The following is a 12,887-nucleotide window of genomic DNA, read 5'->3' on the forward strand; positions in this document are numbered from 1 at the left end:
TCCACAAGGTTTAGGAGTGTGTCTATGGGAATGTTTGACCATTTTTCCAGAAGCGCATTTGTGAGGTCAGGAACTGATATTGGATGAGAAGGCCTGGCTCGCAGTCTCCGTTCTAATTCATTCCAAAGGTGTTCTATCAGGTTGAGGTCAGGACTCTGTGCAGGCCAGTCAAGTTCCTCCACCCCAAATATGCTCATCCATGTCTTTATGGACCTTGCTTTATGCACTGGTGCGCAGTCATGTTGGAACAGGAAGGGGCCGTCCCCAAACTGTTCCCACAAAGTTAGGAGTATGAAATTGTCCAAAATGTCTTGGTATACTGACGCCTTAAAGGTGTGGTTCACCCTAAAAACTACTTTTTTTTTATTACACTTGCCCCCCACATTACAATACGATTAAGGCTATTATTATTTTTTTGATGCTGTACATACCTTTGTACAGCATATTTACCCGTGGCATCCGGGTTGCGAGTCCCGCGGGAGTGGGCGTTCCTAACATGTCTGTGATTGACGTTTTGCCCAAAAACGAGCTCCCCCCCCCCCGTCGCGTAAGCCGCGTCACGATTGGCGAAAGGAGCCGAACGGCGATGTGCATGCGCAGTATCGCGCCGACTCGCCGTTCGGCTCCTTTTGCCAACCGTGACGCGGCTTACGCGACGGGGGGGAGCTCGTTTTTGAGCAAAACGTCAATCAGACATGTTAGGAACGCCCACTCCCGCAGGACTCGCAACCCGGATGCCACGGGTGAATATGCTGTACAAAGGTATGTACAGCATAAAAAAAAAATAATAGCCTTAATCGTATTGTAATGTGGGGGGGCAGTGTAATAAAAAAAAGTAGTTTTTAGGGTGAACCACCCCTTTAAGAGTTCCCTTTACTGAAACTAAGGGGCCAAGCCCAAACCCTGAAAAGCAACCCCCCACACCATAATCCCCCCTCCACCAAATGATTTGGACCAGTGCACAAAGCAAGGTCTATAAAGACATGGATGAGCGAGTTTGGGGAGGAGGAACTTGACTGACCTGCACAGAATCTGACCTCAACTTGATGGAACACCTTTGGGGTGAATTAGAGTGGAGGCTGCGAGCCAGACCTTCCCATCCAATATCAGTGCCTGACCTCACAAATGCACTTCTGGAAAATCAACCATTCCCATAGACACACTCCTAAACATTGTGAACGGCCTTCCCAGAAGAGTTGAAGCTGTAAAGGGTGCGCCAACTCAATATGGAACCCTACGGACTAAGACTGGGATGCCATTAAAGTTTATGTACATGTAAAGGCATGCGTCCCAATACTTTTGGTAATATAGTGTAGTATAGAAAAAAAAATCAGCTCTCAGATGAAGTGCAATATTTTTCTACACTACCCAGGTATTTACCTTCATTTTTTTTTTCCTGGCAGCTTAGCTCCACCATGCGGCTGCAAATACATGCTCCATAGAGATAAATGGGAGAGTCCAACTCAACGCTAGACATGTGCAATTCGTTTAGTTACTAATTTGTTTTTTAACAAAAATTCGGAAATTCGTTAATTTCGAATTTTCGTTTAAACAGATTTTTTATTTCCGAATTTTCGGACTTCCGAAAATTTCGAATTTCCGAATTTGCGTATTTCCGAAATTTTCAATTTCCGAATATTCGGACTTCCGAAATTTCGAGTTTCCGAATTTTTTAATTCCCGAATTTCGGAATTTTTAATTTCCGAATTTTCAGAATTTTTTTATTTCCGAATTTTCGTATTTCCGAATTTCGGAAATTCGGATTTTCGGAAATACGAAAATTTTTCTTTTTTTTTTTTAATTTTAAAAATCCCGAATTTTAGAAATTTCGAATTTTTCATTTTTTTTTTAATTTTTCATTTTCGATATTTAAAATTTCGAATTTTTCATTTTTTCATTTTCAAATTTCGAATTTTTCAATTTTAGAATTTTCGTTTTTTTTTTGGAATTTTTCTATTTCGAATTTTCCAATTTCAAATTTTTCAAATTTTCTAATTTTTCAATTTCGTATTTCCGAATTTTTCCATTTCCGAATTTTCCATTTCGAATTTTCATTTTTTTTTAATTTTCGAAATTCCGAATTTTCGAAATTTCCAATTTTTCATTTTTTATTTTAGAATCTTTCAATTTTCGATTTTTTTATTTTTCGAATTTACGAATTTTTAATTTTCGAAATTTCGAATTTATGAATTTTCGAAATGTCTAATTTTCGAAATTCCGAATTTTTCATTTTCGAATTTTTCATTTTCGAAATTTCGATTTTGAAATTTTTCATTTTCAAAATTTCGATTTTTGAAAAATTCTAAAATTCGAAGAATAAAAAAATTTAAAATTCGAAAATTAAAAAAATGTGAATTTTCGAATTTGTGGAATTTTCGTTTTTTTCGTACTTCCGAATTTTTTCATTTCCGAAATTCTCCATATTTTTTGGATTTCCGAAAAAAAAAATTTTAATTTTCGTTTCATTCGTTTTTTTTTCGGAAATTTCGTTTTTTCGTTTTATTCGTTTTTTGCTTTTTCGGAAATCCGAAAATTCGGAATTCCGACATTATGCGACATTATGGTGGACACTTCGGACAATTTTGACACATTTTTGGGACCATTGTCATTTTCATCTAAAAAAATGCATTTAAAATGCATTGTTTACTGTGAAAATGACAATTGCAGTTTGGGAGTTAACCACAAGGGGGCGCCGAATGGGTTAAGTGTGACCTCATTTGTGTTTCTAACTGTAGGGCCTGTACACCGGCTGTAGGTGTGACGTCATCGATTGTGTTTCCCTATATCAGGGAACACACGACCGATGACGGCGCCACAGTGAAGAACGGGGAAGTTGTGTTTACACACAGCTCTCCTCGTTCTTCAGCTCCGGGGACCGATCGCGGGACTCCAGCGGCGATCAGGTCCCGCGGTCACTGAGCTTCGGACCGGGTCGCGGACGTGCGCCCGCGACCCACGGCTGGGCATTTAAAGAGGACGTACCTGTACGTGCTTGAGCCCAGCTGTGCCATTCTGCCGACGTATATCTGCAGGAGGCGGTCCTTAAGTGGTTAATAGCACTTTTTTGTTCTGCATGGCGATATGAGATCAATGCCTTTTACCTACAGAGATTACTACTTTCTGGAAATGATCAGGTTCTACCTAAATATTGTGCATTGACTCAGGGCCGCCATCAGGGTCCCGCTTATCTCACAGCAGGAGAGAGAAGAGATGACACTTTTGTTACCACAATGCCCCCCCCCCCCACTTCTCTGCTCCAGGGGGGCCCTGCCTAAAGCTGTGTGAGGGGCCCCAAAATTTGTAATGGCTGCCCTGCATTGAGTACTTACAAAGTAAAGACTTTATTCCATTCAGGATTTAGATTTTTGTAAACCGTATGCGTTTGAAGCCGATCATTTCCCACTTCTAGGACGCAGAAAGGATCACTTTTACCTGAGGGGGGGGGGGGGAAAGAAAATCAATTACCATACAATTGTATCACATAACAATATGACGTATACAAATCGGGGAAGGCACAGATGTCAGAATTCAAGCTAAAGGAAGATTTACCAAAGAAATTTACTGTGCATTGATATATATATATATATAAAAAATTAAAAATAAAAGTGTAAGTAAATAAGAACAAGCTGCTCCTACTTAAAATTACTCCATTTTATTTTATGCAAAAAGAAACATACAGAATATATATATATTACAAAATATATGTTACAAAATATATATATGTTATAAAAACAAACAAAAAAAAATATGTTACAAAAATATATATATATATATATAATTTTTTTTTTGTTTGTTTTTGTAACCACTTCATCCCTGGAAGAATTGGCTGCCCAATGACCGGGCCATTTTTTGCGATACGCCACTGCGTCGATTTAACTGACAATTGCGCGGTCGTGCGACATGGCACCCAAACAAACAAAGATAACGTCCTTTTTTTCCCCCCACAAATAGAGCTTTCTTTTGGTGGTATTTGAGCACCTCTGCGGTTTTTATTTTTTGAGCTATAAACAAAAGTGCGACAATTTTTGCTATAATAAATATCCCCAAAAATATATCTAAATATACCTGAATACCGTTGGCCTCAGTGGAAGGAAGGGTGCCCCACCGTTGGCCTCAGTGGAAGGAAGGGTGCCCCATCCTTGGCCTCAGTGGAAGGAAGGGTGCCCCATCCTTGGCCTCAGTGGAATGAAGGGTGACCCACCGTTGGCCTCAGTGGAATGAAGGGTGCCCCATCCTTGGCATCAGTGGAATGAAGGGTGCCCCATCCTTGGCCTCAGTGGAATGAAGGGTGCCCCATCCTTGGCCTCAGTGGAATGAAGGGTGCCCCATCCTTGGCCTCAGTGGAATGAAGGGTGCCCCATCCTTGGCCTCAGTGGAATGAAGGGTGCCCCATCCTTGGCCTCAGTGGAATGAAGGGTGCCCCATCCTTGGCCTCAGTGGAATGAAGGGTGCCCCATCCTTGGCCTCAGTGAAAGGAAGGGTGCCCCATCCTTGGCCTCAGTGAAAGGAAGGGTGCCCCATCCTTGGCCTCAGTGGAAGGAAGGGTGCCCCATCCTTGGCCTCAGTGAAAGGAAGGGTGCCCCATCCTTGGCCTCAGTGGAATAAAGGGTGCCCCATTGCTGGCGTCAGTGGTAGCAATAGTGCCCCAAGGGCCGGATAAAAACAAGTATGGGCCGCAGTTTGGAGACTACTACTCTAGACAAAGCACATAAACTGTATGAAGTCTCCATTTACAAAATTGCGTGCAACATATTTCCACTGAGCTAGATGCGATGCCGGGAAGTATATGAAGACAACTAGCAACTTTCTACCCTAATTTATACAGGAGATCTACAACCCAACAGTTCACCTCTGATAAAATACAGTATTATAAAGGCACAGTAAAGTTAGGACCGAGTACAGAGAAGAATGTTATCATAAGGTCCCACCCAAAAGGAGGTAATTTCTCTGTTGCATGTCAGGAGCTAAAAAAGCATAAGACAGAAGATACAGAGGAGGGAAGTGAAGGGGAAGGCAAAAATATATGTTCAGAACCCCAACCTTATGCCTTACTTAGCTCTGCAGTTCTCTCTCAGCCCCCCACCCCCAACCGAGAGACCACACAACCCCCCCTCTGTTGCCATCTCTTTCTCCTCTGGCTCCAGGCCATCTGCCCTGCACCAGACTCCGACCATGCCTTAAAGTGGAGGTTCACCTAAAAACGTAATTTTTAACATTAGATTGATGCTCATTTTGTCAAGGGGAATCGGGTGTTTTTTTTAAAAACAAAGCTGTACTTACCGTTTTAGAGAGCGATCTTCTCCGCCGCTTCCGGGTTTGGGCTGCGGGACTGGGCGTTCCTATTTGATTGACAGGCTTCCGACGGTCGCATACATCGCGTCATGATTTTCCGAAAGTAGCCGAACGTCGCTGCGCAGGCGCCGTATAGAGCCGCACCAACGTTCGGCTTCTTTCGGCTACTCGTGACGCGATGTATGCGACCGTCGGAAGCCTGTCAATCAAATAGGAACGCCCAGTCCCGAAGACCATACCCAGAAGCGGCGGAGAAGATCTCTCTCTAAAACGGTAAGTACTGCTTCGATTTAAAAAAAAAAACACCCGATTCCCCTTGACAAAATGAGCCTCAATCTAATGTTAAAAATAGTTTTTCAAGTGAACTCCCGCTTTAAAAAGACAAATTAAAATGCCCTTCCCGAAGGGACGGGTAACATTTAAAAGGAAACTAAGCCCCGCCTACATTCTTCCACATTTCCCACTCATTGCCCAGAAACCAAACTTTATTATAAAGTCTTCCCTGCGATACACAAGGGCAGGGCTTTTTTGTTAAGAGAATAGGTACAGGAACTCCTCCCTTCCAAGTCACCCTTGACTCCACCCACTACCCACCTCCGAGCACCGTTCCTCGGTTCCACCCCTTACCCACCTCCCACTACCACCCCTTTTAGAGAATGCAGAAACAAGTATCATTTTGTGATTCTACGTATTTTGTATAGAATTTGTTAATGATAACAAGGAAGGCAGTTAAATAGATCTAGCAACAATGGACACCCCAGCAACAATTGACTCCCAACAGCCAACATGATTGACCCCCTGCAACATAAGACCCACCTCCAGCAACAATAGACCCCCCACCAGCAACAATAGACTCCCCTGCAAAAATATATCCCCTCCTCCAGCAACAATAGATTCCCCAGTAGCCAGCATCAATAGACCCTCCAGCAGCCAGCAACAAAGACCCCTCCCTCAACAGTACATCCCTCTTAGCAATGACTGACCCCCCCAGCAACAATAGATTCCCCACGGGCAACAGAAGAACTCCCCGGCAACAATAGACCCCCTTCCTTTGCAAAATAGATCCCCTCCAGCAACAATAGACCCCCCAGAAGCCAGCATCAATAGACTCTCCAGCACACCCCAGAACCTCTTTCCATTACATACATTCAGTTCGGAAGGTGCCGGAACTGCGTTCCCCCGCGTTCCTGCTGAAAAAAAGCCCTGCACAAGGGTAAGCAAATACAAAATTATATCCATACAATAGGGCTGTGGAGAACAACTAACTTGGATGATGAAAAAATAAAAATCTCATAATAACCCGTGGCCAACCTTGGCTCTCAGAAGTCAAACTCCAAGGCAATGAAGCAGTTAAACACTCTGGATCTGGGTACGATTTGTCCTTAAGTGCCATGTATTAGAGTTTTTATCCCCAGCGAAAGTTACACTGGTAATCCATAAACTTTACCAGCCATCACGAAAAAAAAGACTTTATCAGCAAAAAAACATTATCTTGACAGAATAACGGCCTTTTAGGTTTACGGCTCCAGTGCACAACGCCTACATTGATTTTTTATTTCTACATATGTTGCACCTAGTGGTTTCTTCTAAATTGCCGAAACTGTGGTTAATGATGAAAAGTTATGGAAACTGATAGTTTGCGCTCTCCCGATTACAGGTTAAAAATCTTTTTACTGACATTTGTTTTGAAGGCCGAGTTGGAAAATACCAAAATGCACTTTATTGATCCCATCAACAGACACTTAAGGGCAACGCTTGCAATTCTGCCATGATACACTTTATCGCAAAATGAGATTTTTTTTTTTTTAACCTCCTTGTAGCTTAAAAAAAAAAAAAGGTCTGTATTGAACTACAGCATTCCAGATATAAAACGTGTCAACAAATCTTTGTAAAAAAAACAACAACAATTAGATGGTCTCTCCTACCAGAGATATTGTAAACTGACTTTAAAAGCACAATACTAAAGAAATATTTTATTAAAGCTTTTCAAATGAACGTTATGTACAATATTTTTAGTGCAAAACCTCTGTTTAACCACTTAAGACCCGGACCTTTAGGCAGCTAAAGGACCCGGACAGTTTTTGCAATTCGGGAAACTGCATCGCTTTAACTGACAATTGCGCGGTCGTGGAGAGTGCAAAATCTGGTGCAGGTCTGCATAGAAACCAATCAGCTTCCAGGTTTTATTGTTGGAGCTTAATTGAATGAGCTGAAGTCAAGAAGCTGATTGGCTACCATGAACAGCTGCACCAGATTCTGAATGCATCAGTTTTAGTACATCTCTATCTAGTAAGTAGGCAGGAGCCTGTGCAACACCAAGTTGGGCAGTTTGTTTGTCACAAGGCTGAATGAGATAACGTGGTAACGTGGTTAACAGTCGTAGCTGGTGCTCCATCAGTCGGGGGGGGGGGTGGCCTGACGACAGACCCCCCCGTCGCTCCAGCTGGCCACCGCACATCATTGACAACACAGCCACCCTCCACGGTCGCTAGCTCACCCTCCAGGCCCGTCAGCCTTGCACTTAGCCTCCGTGTCCCGGCTGTCACTTCTCCTCCCGGCCAATCGGGTGTTTAGACTCCTGGCCAATGGAGTGTCAGGACCAGCTTCCTGATTGGCCGGGAGAAAAAGGAAGACATTAGCAAATATTAATTTGCCAATGTCATAACCAGGGTGGGCTCAGAGCGCACCCTTTTTTGAAGCCAATTAGAGCTCCAGGCTCTAATCATGTGCTTCTAACAAAAACAAAAAAATCCATATAAATCCATGCGCTCCTAATGAGCGGGCGCCATTGGTGGTGAATCTGTATGGAGACAAGCTGAAAAAGTATGCAGTCTGAATAGCCTGAATGCTGTAAAATTCCAATTTTGCCATGGTTACACTGAAAACCCCTGGAAAGGGTAATCTTGAGTGAGTTTTTGAGCTTTACATTTAAAAAAAAAAGTGGGAAAAAAGCCCTGAAATGTACTTCACGGGCTAGACTGAGATTCATGAAAGGCTCTGCACGAGCCGAGTCCTCACAATATATATACACTAGCAGTGACCCAAAGATGACAATGCACCTATAAATAAAAGTCAGCAACGGCAGCTCTAGTATTATTTTTCTGCTGTGTTCTTTTTAAAGTCAAATGGAAAATTGCTTGCAATGAAAATACCTCCATGCACGCTCACAGCGCATTTGTTTTATATTAGTGAACGCAGCCAGTTTTTAGTCAGGCAGCATCTAGTTGCCAGCCATATTCACAGCATGTGGCACAATCAAACCACTGAGGGATGGCACGGTGCCTGTATGAAGAGTTACCAATCAGCCTCTATTACTCTTTATAACAAATATCTGGGCATGAACACACATTCATTTCTCTTACCTCTTCAAGAAGATTTTCATGATTGGTTCTACAAACTATCGCCTAGTGAAATTCTCATTTTGTTCATACACCAGCGCAAGAAGTTAAATCTATTACTGTTGATGTATTTATACCTACAACATGGAATACCGCATCCCACAATGGTCTGCAGTAGCAGGGAAGGCGGGTCATGAGCTTTAAGTGCTGGTTTGGAGGCACAACTCATTATGGCAGCGATATGTCATACTATACTTTACGCCAGGGGTGCCCAACCTTTTGAAGAGCAAGGGCCACTTAAGCAACTTGGTAACCAGTCGAGGGCCACAATGAGCAGAGTGGGCGGATGACAGGTCACGGCTACACTATAGGTCCTCCGATCCGCCCAGATGGAAGGGGACGAATTCCCTTCTGTTGAGGTAGGTGGGCGTAAATGGACATCTGTCGCTCTATAGAGGTAAATTGAGGGTCCCATTTGGTCGGGCTGATCGTGTGAAAGGGACCCAAGACTGCTTTCACACTGATGTGCTTCGGTTTACCCACACCGCGGGCGCAGCATAGTGCACCTGCGTCTATCCTGTGGGTTAGCTGAACTTTGCCATAGACTCCACCTGTGGCAAAAGCCAGCGCTGTAAAGGAAGCATTGGCTTATGGGGCTCTGCTCCGCAGCTGTTTTTCTTCCTCTACCACCAGCTTCATTCACAACACTGATGCTGTGGTATGGCGGGCCGGCAACCTGCGATCTGGGCTTGCCAACCCACCATTCCAGAGCAGGAGGTCACGGGCCACATCAGAGGGCTCCAAGGTCACTGGTTGGCCACCCCTGCTTTACGCCATGAGACCTTAGGGGTTACAGTTAGGAGAATATGTGTCAACATAGGGAAAGTCAGTGGCAGTCGCTCCATTAGGGGCTCCACCCCGCTAATCTATGCGCCCGGCCCCTAATCTACATGCAGGGCATCGGACGCATGGATTTCATTGGGGTTGTTTTTTTTTTAAGCACATGATTATAGCCTGAGGCTCTAATTGGCTTCAAAAAGGCTGTGCTTGGGGAGCAGAGTACTGCACCCTGAGCCCACCCAGTTGTGTGACAATAGCAAATTAATATTCGCTATTGTCTTCCTGCTTCCCCTCATGACCAATCAGTAAGTGGGTCTTAAGACCCGATTGGCTAAGAGGAGAAGCGATCATATTGGCCGCCGAGTAGGAGGAGAAGCAGGCAAAAGCTGCCGAGGAGAAGGAGACGCAGAAGGAGACAAAGCAGCCTGCAACCTAGGTGCGGGGCTTGTGGGCGGACGAGTGAGCGAAGGGGGGATGGGGGGTTTGATCGACTGACTAAATGGGGGGGCGGGTGGTTTGTTTACCACACCCCCAAAAAAGCGGGGGGGGGGGGTCCTTTACAAAAAAAATAAAGAAAATAAAAAAAAAAATATATATATATATATATATATATATATATATATATATATATATATATATATATATATATATATATATATATATATATATATATATATATATATATATTTATTTATATTTGAAATTGTTTTTTAAAAAAATGGGGGGGTTGCCATCCGGGGCCCTGGGGACCTCCGGACCTCTAAAAAAAAAAATTGGCCCTTTAATAAAAATTAAATAAAAATATATTTAAATTTTTTTTTTTTTTATAAAAAATAAATAAAAAAAAGGGGAGTTGTCATCTGGGGCCCTGTGGGCCTCCGGGCCCCTTACAGGTGGCCCTGTGCACACCCTAATGCAATAGTCTGCGGAAACGTATGATTAATCTATAAATTAATGAAGACTATAAATATGACTGCTGAGAAGCTTAGGCTTAACTTAACTTCAACTTATTTAAACCATAACAAAACCTTGCCCCCCAAAAAATATGCATAGACCATTTAACGTTGGAAGTAGGGCAAGGCCACAGCTTTATTGAAACATTTCGATAGAACAACCTTCAAAATCCAATAAACATGCCAGTCACGGTTACACCGTGAGCATCTCTAAACAAACCGAGAGGTCTAAGAGGCCTGTCTCCACCATCAGTGTGGGACAGGCATTAAACTGACCCTGTAATTCAACTTGAGGGCTTAGCCCATGAAGTAATGCCAATTGCTGGCAAGGTAAAACTGCCAAGGAAGCTGTGACGAAAAACAACGGGGGGGTGGGTGATCAACTCTTGTAACTCTTCTGTAGTCCAAGGGAGGGGATGAGCACGACACTCCACACCAGGAGAAAGCCTTGCATTACTGTGTGGAGTTACAGACAGAAGAATAGGAAGTGAGGATTTCTCAGAAGAAATAAGGACATTTAAAAGCAAAATGGAAGGATGAGGTAAGTGAAGGAGGACTGCACTAAGGTAAAAGGAAGCTATTTAGGAAAAAAAATTGTACATTTACAACCCCTTTAACTTTTTTTACTAGCCGACCAGCCACTGTCATTATACGGCGGCAGGTCGGCTCTTCTGGGCGAGAGCCCGTAGCTATACGTCCGCTCCTCGAGCGGCCACTAGGGGCGGGGTTAAGTGGTTAAGGTAAGGTGATCAGATTTTTAAAATGAAATCCGGGGACGTATTTTTTCTTTACTAGTAATGGCAACAATCAGCGACTCTCTGCCCGTCGCCGCCCGCCTCACAGCCTCTCAAGTCTCACTCTTCGGGCCCCGGCTACTACTGGATGGGGAGCGGAAGAAGATCACTCCGCCAGGGAAGGCAGGGAGATAGGCAGGTGGCTGGCCGGGACTTGAGCCAAGGCAGAAGAACATGCGAGCGGAGCTGAATGGGCATGCGCCCGAAACTGAAGAAATATTCCCTCCGCTCCGACCAGCACATGATCATCAGAAAGGGGCACAGATAATGGAAAAAATACAACCTCCCCTATGCTAGTAGGCACGGCGGAGCGGGGTGTGTAATTCTATTTTTTTTTTTATTATTCTGCACTGACTTTCTTTGAAATTGCCTCTGCCCCCTATTAAATCCAATCTGGGGACAAAACCAGGGACAGACTTGGTCTGGGGACAGTGTCCTCAATCAGGGGACTGTCCCCTGAAACTGGGGATGTCTGGTCACCCTAATTTAAGGACCCCCTAGAAACCTCTGGAGGAACATAGGCAGGGCCGGCCCTATGATGGGACCGGGTGGTACCATGGGTACCAGGCAGCACTTTTAGGGGGGCAGCATTCTGCCGCCCGCCAGACAGCCCACTCCGCTGCCTGTGAGGACACTCACAGCCGGAGGGGAGCAGTCTGCGAGTGAGAAAGGCAGGCGCTGCTCTCTATGAGAAACCTGTTGTGCCGAGAATGGTTGCCCGTCGGAATCTGTTCCCCCTAGCTCTCGGCTCCGATTGGAACTCCGCCTCTCCAGCCCTCTGCATTGCCGCTCCCTCCTACTCTACCCACAAATTCTTATAATCCTAATACCGCCCGTCCCCGTGCGTGTTCCCGATTCAATGTTATTACTCATTATGGCAGATTGGATAGCAGCGTTTTATTGCATTTTTATTTTTTTTATTTTTTTTACTACTAATGGCGGCGATCAGCGATTTTTTTCGTGACTGCGACATTATGGCGGACACTTCGGACAATTTTGACACATTTTTGGGACCATTGTCATTTTCACAGCAAAAAATGCATTTAAATTGCATTGTTTATTGTGAAAATGACAGTTGCAGTTTGGGAGTTAAACACAGGGGGCGCTGTAACATTTAGTGTTCACTTAGTGTGTGTTTACAACTGTAGGGGGGTGTGGCTGTAGGACTGACGTCATCGATCGAGTCTCCCTAATAAAAGGGATCACTCGATCGATGCGCCGCCATAGTGAAGCACGGGGAAGCCGTGTTTACATACAGCTCTCCCCGTTCTTCAGCTCCGGGGAGCGATCGTGACGGAGCGGCTATAAACGAATAGCCGCGCCGTTGTCCCGGATTGCTCCCCGAGGCTTACCGAACGCCGCATGTAGCGGGGGGGTCCCGATCGGACCCCCGACCCACGTCAAGCAGAGCACGTACAGGTACGTACATGTGCCTGTCCGTGCCATTCTGCTGACGTATATCTAGATGAGGAGGTCGGCAAGTGGTTAATAGGCAACATACATACCTGACATCTTATATGGTTTTCTTTTTAATGTTGTTTTATGTAACTACTTTGTAATAAAATTATATATTTTTTGCTATTTCCGTCTGTGTTGCCTATAAAGTCCGACCATTGGTTGCTTTCCTTAAGCAATTTTGTCTTTATCACATGAATAGAGCCATGACAGGT

The 12,887-nt window shown here is 44.2% G+C and overlaps 1 protein-coding gene across 2 annotated transcripts in view; it reads right to left on the reverse strand.

Annotated features, from left to right (window-relative positions):
- MCTP2 (multiple C2 and transmembrane domain containing 2) overlaps positions 1-12,887 on the reverse strand; it is a 329,446-nt gene that overhangs the window by 96,554 nt on the left and 220,005 nt on the right. For both annotated transcript variants that reach the window (XM_040342357.1, XM_040342356.1), the window contains exon 13: positions 3,330-3,432. In XM_040342357.1, coding sequence (XP_040198291.1) covers positions 3,330-3,432 — 103 coding nt within the window. The remainder of the gene's footprint in view (positions 1-3,329; positions 3,433-12,887) is intronic.

The sequence above is a fragment of the Rana temporaria genome, chromosome 3 (assembly GCF_905171775.1).
Source record: "Rana temporaria chromosome 3, aRanTem1.1, whole genome shotgun sequence".
NCBI lineage: Eukaryota > Metazoa > Chordata > Amphibia > Anura > Ranidae > Rana > Rana temporaria.